The following is an 8,543-nucleotide window of genomic DNA, read 5'->3' as shown; positions in this document are numbered from 1 at the left end:
GAACAGCAATACTTTTGTCCTCTTTTAGCTCACTTGCCACACTGGACTAAAAAGGTTGAAGTCATGGTTTCAAGATCTGATTTTTGCCCCAGAAAGAAACAGTTAGAGGGTATGAATGAGGTTATCTCATGGAGAGTGCATCTCCACTGGTGTTTGGCTCCAATCAGAAGCAGACTTTTGAGCAAGGTCTCCTGCCAACTGGAGTTATCTCAACATTTGATGAATGTGTGAATTCCTTCTTGGCAAGACCAAACTGCCTCTTGTACAATACCTCATGAGGTTCTGGTCCAAATAAATAAGATGAGATATAGGATGCAACTGGGAAAATTCCTGTGAACAGGACTTCAGGCTGTCAGTATCTTGGAACTGTGGAATTCAAGGTTGCTAAAAGAATATTAAGCAATGAATGTCTGTAATGAAAAGTATTTCAACAAGAACATTAATATTTCCTAAAAGGTAAAAAAAAAAAAAAAAAAAAAAAAGGCAAATCCCCAAACCATCTCCTTTGAATTGCTGTGATGAGACTGAGCAAAGAAAAATTCTAAGAATGTCAGTAAAATTGTTTTCAGTTGATGTGAAAATCATCACTTGCCTACAGTAGCTAAAATACCATTGCATCCAATCAGTTAATGATTTCTTCTTTTTCTTTTGTCTCCCCCCTCCTTTTTTTTTTTAGTGTCAGTATTTTAGACTTTGTTGGAAGGAAAGCTGAAACTAAAGCAAGGATCTGGTTTATGTGTGGCTCCTGACATGATACTGCTTGATTATCGCTGTGAAGATCCCACCACTAATTTCAGTTATTCTGTAAAATCAAGAAAATTTGGAAAAGCAGTTCATGATTTTCTGCACCTTTTTCAAACCTAGGTGTGTTCTGCATGCACCACAATGCATTATTTAATGTACACCATTTAAATATTTTTTACATTATTTCAGTATAGAGGAAAACAGAGATCAAGGAAATTTTACTTTCTTATTCAAACAGTTTTCTTTTTTTGTTTGAATATTACAGAAAAGATAAAAAGGTGGAGGGAATGTTGCTTATGTTGTGGTATAAAGACACCTTTGTAAGCAATGCTAAACTGTAGCTACTGGGCTTAGTAAACTCATTCTATGGACTCATTTTCTCTCTCACTGAACTCACCCCTTAGTGATGGGAGATTTTCACTGACAGTTTTAAATGAGTTATTCAGTAAGTAGCCCACACACCACCTTTGTGTTGACATAACCAGGAATGGGATTTCCACCTGTCTGTTTCTATATATCATCATATTTAACCTATAGATTTTCTGTTAAACTCAGATCAAATGTTCATTTCAGTGCAGCCTCTCTCTTCTGCAGCTGTGCTGTATCAGGGTCTGATTCTAGGAAGTGAAGAGCACAAGGCCAAATATCACTGAAATTTCCATTATTTGTGCTTGTCAAGCACCTCTAAATCTCCATGCTACTCCATCACCTTCTGCCTCTGAAGAAAAATTTTCAAAGCTTAACCCCTTGCTCAGAATTAAACTTGAAATGTAGACTCCCCTCAACTTTGTGAAAGTTCACTTCCAGAATCAGAGTAGTAGAAAAATTTATAAAAATAGATATTTTTTGTGGATTGGACCAAAACTCAGGACTGTTAACCCCCATCTGGATTTAGAGATTTCAGTTTAGGATCACCTTGTGAAAACAGCAAGCAGTTGAAAGCAAGGAAAATCAGAACATAGCAGCCACCTAAATTAGCCAATCACTGCAGATTTTATACACTAAATGTGACTGTTATTTCCCCCCCAAATAGTTAAAGTTTATTTAACCTAAAACTAGGACTTCCTGTAGAAAACAACCAAACAAAAGTATCTGATAAAGATCCTCATCTCTAGTACTGAATCTTCCCATGTTACAAGTTCAGTCCACACTACAAATTCAGCTTTCACATCATATTTGAGTTCCATTTTAGGAGAGGATTCACCAATTGGCAGCCAGGTATAGATTGCTAAAGCCTGGCCAATGCAAATGCCATTTTACCAACATTCATTTATTTGAATTACAAGGTCAGATGTCTGGGGTTTTTAATTAAACAAATTCAAAAATACTCTAGAAATGCATAAGTCTGCTGAAATGTTTGAAGCTTACATTTTCACTTTTCTCTGACAGTCATGGAAAAAACATAATTGACACTGATTGATCATAAAATAAAAATAAATATATGTAAGTTAAAAAATAAACCAGTTTTCTAACTTCTGTGTTCCATAAAAATAGGAATGCAGTCTTTTACAAACAACTGCCAAAAGAATCATGAAACTGCTACACTTTCTCTCTGGACACAGAATTGGTAGATGTAAAACACTCATATGACAGGGAGGACAGGGTCACAGAGACATAGCAGGTTAGAATGAAAATACCAGTAATTTTTTTTTTTTTTAAGAAAAATAAATGTGAAAGTCATTGACAAAATTATTACACCCAACTAATTTACATTTGAATGTGCCTTATTTTATCTCACATCTTTTTTTTTTTTACCACAGATAACAATTCTACAATATCTAAAAGTAAGTGACGTGACTTCCAGTTATATAATATAGTGTCTACAAAATGCCCATGTTAATGCCTGCCAAACAACCACAGCTGTTAGTTTTTTTAGTAGTATTTTGAAGACTCTCAGTCACTTCCAGCCCCCAGATGAGCTGGAATCAGCGTCCTCTCCTTCTTCTCTGGTTCTTGCTCGGGGGCTTTAGGAGACTCTCCCGATATTTCATGTTTGTGTGGAACAGTCGGACCATCTCATGGTCTTTGTTATCCAAAACTCTGGGCAGAAAGAGAGATGATTTCTGTGTCCTGCGAGTTTTAAAGCCCCTCCTGGGTCGTCCTTTCCCATTGATTGAGAGGTACCAGAGTCTCTCTGCACTGGCTTTACGCTTGGTGCCAGCTCTGTTGGGGACAGTCCTGTAGAGACGTGACGCGTAGGTGTTATAACCCAATTCATGGATCCTCTCCACAAACTCACACTCTGCATTATAGTTTTCCTGGAAAGCAAATGTGACAAAGTTTAAGGAAGGCTATATAGGCAGTAGCTCTCTTCTACCTCAATAGGACTGGACTAAGGTTTTAAGCAAGACTGCTCTGTTTTAGGATAAGGACAACACCACACATGGTGAGAAAACCTCGGAGTAGTGCTACAAAAGGTGAGCAGAAGAACTGAGTAAACTGCTGTGCAACCAGGTGCTGTCAGCAGTGTGAGGATACTCTGTGGGCCAGGGATGGAAAGAGGCCTAAAAAACCCAATTTGAAAACAAAAAATGGCATATGAATAGGAGTTAATAGCTCTGCTGATTGTTCAGCTGTAAATCCGAGGGGGTTGTTCTTACAGATCTGAATATGCCTGTGAACTGGATGGATGTTTTGGTTGCTGCCTGTCAAGTTTTGACATCTATTAAAAAGATAAAGTGCCACAGTTTAATTTAAAGTGCAGGTCTTTGATTCTTACATAAGTAGGCAGATGCACCCACTGCACATCCAGTTTGTTACAGATATTTGAGCAGTAAATAACACTTTGATGAAACTTCTTTATTTGCTTCAGCATAACAAAATAGAAGCAAACCCTGCCCATCAGTGTGTTCTTCAAAAATGCTAGGCTGCTCCTTTGTCACAAACTGTAAGGGAGAATACACACCCATCCTGGGTGCTCACATTTTACGTATCTGTCAAAATTTGCCCCCTATCATCTGGTCCTAAACCGAGAGAAAACAGCAAGCAAAAGCCTGGCACAAGGAATTCCTTCCTCCTCCCAGGGAGCAATGGTGCAAATAAAGGACCTCCCACACTGTACATCTTTTCTTAACTACAAAATCATCTTTGCTGTACCTGTGTACAGTATCTAACTGTGTAAAGCTTCAGTATCTGACATGTGTAAAGCACAGAGGCAGAGGAACAGCCACCATGGCCTTCATGGAGGTTTTTTCTTTAGCATCACCTCTCCAGAGGATATAGGAATGGCGCAGGTAGCCAGGCTGGGGCCAAAAAAGGCTCCATGAAGTACATGTCTTTAATGCTGTTCACTCATCAGAAATGCTGATAGGCATTTAACAAGATTTTAAAAGACTCCACATGTCTCAGCTTCACAGCTCAAAGCCGGAAACGCCCTTCCCTGCAAAGCCACGGATTTCATACACTGTGGTGCTGGAGCCCATGCAGCCACCATATGGAGGTAGATTTGTCCTGCTGTCTGCCTCATTGCTGGTTGTAGAGGGTTTACTGCAGAGGATAAACCTAGAGGATTATCACAATCTGCTAAGGACACAAAGGAATTCTGGAGACTCCACAGACTCGTTTTATTGACGTGGGAAAATTGGTGATCCAAGGAAAAACGGAGTTATTTCAATGCCATTCCATAAAATGCTCCCTGTATAATTATGCCCAAAGAAGTCAGACTTATCTGAAATAGGTTCCTGCCACAGTAATATCAGGAAAGTTGTTGGTCAGTTTTTTCTAAGCAAGCAAAGCCAGGAAGTTTTTCCTTAGCTGAACCCTCACCCTTTGCTTCTTCTGTGAAAACCACTGGAGTGGAATAGCTTCCCTGGATTGTCCCTCCTCCAGCTCTGAAACACAACTCTGAAACAGCCTCTCTCAAACTTGAGCTAGAACAGCAAAAAATTATTTTTTCTAGTTGTACAGAAACATCTCATGGCTGATATTCCTTGGCACATGACAACTCAACAAACATCAGGATGCTCCTGGATGGATAAGGAGAAGATGATTCTCTGGGCAGTCCTGCTCTAGACTTTTCTCCACTCTAGAAGAGGAGCTGTTTGCTCAGAATTTTTCCTCTTATTTTAGACATATTTTAAATTCAGTTTAATTATTCTGGAATACAAGCATACCTATTTTGAACAAGAAAGAGAGAAAGTTGAGAAAAAACTTGAAAATTTGTCCCTCCCATTAATTCCTCTGGGGTAGATGCTGTCTCTGAGCTGATGGAAAGGCTCCACTGGAAATGATGCCCATTTTAATCAGAATATTAACTGAAAGAAAGAAGCTGCCAGCCTTAGATCTGACTCAGCAGAGCTAATATGTCCTTATTATACTTCATCTGCATTTTTCCTTGCCAAAATTGTTTGATATCTGATTCTCTGCACCAGCATCATCTTTACACACAGGTCCTTTAATCAGCATGCATCACAGGAGGCAGATTACAGAAGCTGGGTGGGTCGTAAACACTATCTGAACACTCTTGAAAAGGTGGAGTAAAATACATTAAGCCAGGGAGGCAACTGTGTTGATTGTGTTACCTAGGCTGCATTCACATGGAAAAAGCTCACATCATTCAAGGATACTATTATGCTTTTCGAATGGCCAGAATTATATCTAATGACCAGTTGTAGGAAGCAAATTCCACATAGCTATATTTTACCCTCTTCAAATCTGCTTCTGCACCAGAGGATTCCTGGAGAAACTGCACAGTATGGATGGCACAAGGGAAGAGATGACAAGATGGGTAGGGATGTAATCAAAGATGTAATCAAATTCCCTTGAGGAGGCTGCTTTCTCATAACAGAGATGCTCAGTTGCTTCTGGATATACTTTATTTGATGTGCATATCCACTGCAGGTGTCCAAGATCCCCATCAAATAGAAATATGGATAATTTTGGATAAAGATGGATGTTCTATATGACAACAGTTGGCTCCTGAAGTTTTTACCACCCATTTGTCCAGAAATTTGACAATATGAAACACCTTTGCCAAATACTTTCTTCTGCCTTTGGCAAAGGTATTCTTCTGCCTTTCGGCAGCAAGAAAGCAAGAACACAGCTTCTTTCCACTTTTAAAACCATACTGACTGGTTGCCTGTAACAATTCCAGGAAGAAATCAGTTATGAAGTTACTCTTTTCTGTATAAATGTTTATTTATAAGAAATCAGTGCTGCCCATTGGACCTGTTCTCCCCACAGAACAGGGAGGCACATGCCAGTCTTAAGTAAAACTCACCGATGCATAAAGTCTGCCCCTTTTGTTCATGGCCAGGTATCTGCCAGAGAATAAGCCCTTGATGGCAACAATTCCAACATCAACAGCAGTTATTTCAAGAATACCTAGAAACAGAAAGAATTATGAGAAACCTTGCAGCTCTCCATCACATGTAATTTTTGAGATACGCTTGAATGGCTGTTTACCTGCAGAATCTGATTTCACAGCTATCACTAGCTCACACCAAAATCACAGTGCAATCATGGGGATGAAACAAGACTATTATTTGAAATAATATAAATCAACAGTGATGTGGGAGTTGTTTGAGACAAGCCTGCCAATTAAACCCTAGATGTCTGATTAAGATCAAACTTTTTTAAAAATGAGAAAGATGTGACACGAACTAGAAGTTCACTTAATCCTATATTTATATAAAAAAAGTTTAAATCTTCTTTAATGCTTAGAGAACATTAAAGACTTCTTGATTTACTGAATTCAGTCACAAAGCTCTCTGTTTCAGGACAAAGCCCTTGGTGAGGTCTCCAGAGAGTAAAACAGAGTAAGTTGGCTGCATTTTAGAGACATGTACATATAATAATGAAAGGAACTTCTCATTTAAGAGGTCAGTGTAGTCCTCCAGACAAGGGCAATATGACTGTACAAGCCAAATTAAAAGGGAGGAGATTTTGGGGCCATCAAAGATGGGGTTTCAAACACAAGAAGAGTGTCAGCAGTGAGCCTGACACAATACCTGCCAAAATGTTTCGGTCCAACCTAAGGTGCCACCCTGTTAAAGGAGGCACAGATGGCTCAGGAGCCGTAGTGATGTATGTGTAGGGACAAATTCTGCTCTCAGTTTTCCAACTGGCTGAGTATTGTCTACGAATATTTAAGGTGACCCCTGCACCCAAGCCCATTGCTGCCTTTCAGCAAAGATAAAGCAGAGCCAGGGGCCTGTCCCTGCTGCCAAGCTGGGTTTCTGGCTTGATGGTGTCTGGGAGCATTGGGGTGGGTTTGGTACAGCTGTTTTGAATCAGGCACCAGTTTGCTGTTGAAGGATGCCTCCTCCAGGCTTTGATAGCGAGGGGGTTTTCCTCTAGGAAATAGTGGTTTTCCTTTATGGACTTCAGACAGATCCCTGAGGTCTCCCTATCTCTGTGTGCCATCACCAGCCGGGATTTACGCTTCCTGGGGTGGCGGGGCCGGGCAGGGGCCGGGCTGGGTGCGGGGGCGCTCGGGGCTCCCCCCGGGGCTCCCCCCGCTCTCCTCCCTCCCGCCGCCCTCGCACAAACCCCCTCACTCCCGACATATCCCGTTTCATCTTAATTACCACCGATCCCCGGCACATGTCAAAGGGGACAGATGTGATTCAGCCCGTGGAAGCTCAAGCCCCCCCCCGCTGGAGACAAACTGGGGCGGGACGAGGGAGGCGAGGGCAGCCTGCAGCCCGTCGAGGAGGGCACCGGGACTCAGCCCCGGGGAGGTGTGAGGTCCGGGCCGGGGGCAGCACTGACCTGGAGACCCCCCAGCAAGTGACAGGTCGGGTGGGGTTCGCAGGGCAGGTTCCCGGTAGGGAGGAGAACTTGGGTTTTGGGGGTTCCGTTCATGCCCCCTAGGTGACCGAGCCCTTCCGCTGCTGGGAGGATTCCCGCACCCCGTGGGGCCCTCTTGGGCAGGGAGCAAAAGGGGGGGTTTGCCCCGTGAAGCCCAGCAGCCCTCAGGGATGGAGCGAAAAGGTGCGGTAAGGGTGCTGCGGGGTCCAGCGGGAAGGCTCCCGAAACGCCGAGGCAAGGGCTCGGCGATCCCGAACAGGGGAAGGGGCTAAAACTCCAGCAGCTGGGAGTGTCCCTGGTTCCCGCCGAGGAGCCCCAGCCTCCAGGCAGCAGCTACGGCCCCGGGGCAGGAGGACAGGCGGGATCGGCTTCACCGCGGCCCCGTCCCAGCACCCGCCGTCGCCTTCCCGTTGACTTCGGAGCAGAACGCAATTGGTCCGAGCGAGAGACCCCCCTCCCTTACACACCCCGGCCCGGGGGGAAGCGGGATGGGAAAGGTGTGCCCGGTACTCACTGAAGGCGCTGTTTTTCTCCAGGGTGCCGTTGATCTTGCCGTTGGGGTGGATCTGGAGGTGGTACTTGGTGGCACAGTAGAGTTTCCTGCGCCTGGGTGCTCCCCCGAGGTGCTCGTAGACGCCGCCGCGGCCCCCCGCATCCCGGCGCGGCCGGGGGTCGCTCGGGGAGGCTCCGGTGGCCTCGGGCACCCCCTCGGCCCGCCCCAGGGACCACGACTCCTGCAACAAACTCAGGAACAAGATCCAAATTATAACCATTGTGGCATGATGGCCGCAGCGCTTAGTCTGCTGGGGAGATGGAGGCTTGGAGCGAATGACACCAGGGGTCCCATTAAAGCTGTCTTGCTAGCAGCACTCCAAAGTTGCAGAGCACACACTGATTCGAGCCGTGAAGCATTGGCAAGTTTTTATCAGTCTCGATCTGTCCCTTTTATCTGTCTCAGATTTACTTAAATCAATAGACATCAGCAAAGGCCACCGAAGAGTCTCAGCTGTTTGTATTAGATGGAGCTGCCGTGCTCAGCCTTCTCCTTG

At 43.8% G+C, this 8,543-nt stretch overlaps 1 protein-coding gene across 1 annotated transcript; it reads right to left on the bottom strand.

Moving 5' to 3' along the window:
• Positions 1-2,669: 2,669 nt before the first annotated feature.
• FGF3 (fibroblast growth factor 3) lies at positions 2,670-8,267 on the bottom strand. The gene is made up of 3 exons (XM_008498312.1): positions 8,009-8,267; positions 5,963-6,066; positions 2,670-3,002 (listed from the first exon to the last, which is right to left on the bottom strand). The coding sequence occupies exons 1-3, from the start codon at positions 8,265-8,267 to the stop codon at positions 2,670-2,672; spliced, it is 696 nt and encodes a 231-aa protein (XP_008496534.1).
• Positions 8,268-8,543: the final 276 nt, after the last annotated feature.

This window comes from Calypte anna, chromosome 5, assembly GCF_003957555.1.
Source record: "Calypte anna isolate BGI_N300 chromosome 5, bCalAnn1_v1.p, whole genome shotgun sequence".
Lineage (NCBI taxonomy): Eukaryota > Metazoa > Chordata > Aves > Apodiformes > Trochilidae > Calypte > Calypte anna.
The sequence above is the reverse complement of the archived record's forward strand: the minus strand, read 5'-3'. Positions and strand labels throughout refer to the sequence as shown.

Excerpts from the sequence above, each read along its gene's own strand:
- FGF3 (XM_008498312.1), bottom strand. The coding sequence starts at position 8,267 with ATGGTTATAATTTGGATCTTGTTCCTGAGTTTGTTGCAGGAGTCGTGG. Across the intron at positions 6,067-8,008 it reads GGAGAAAAACAGCGCCTTCA|GTATTCTTGAAATAACTGCT; the intron begins GTGAGTACCGGG and ends TTCTGTTTCTAG. Across the intron at positions 3,003-5,962 it reads GGGGCAGACTTTATGCATCG|GAAAACTATAATGCAGAGTG; the intron begins GTGAGTTTTACT and ends TTTGCTTTCCAG.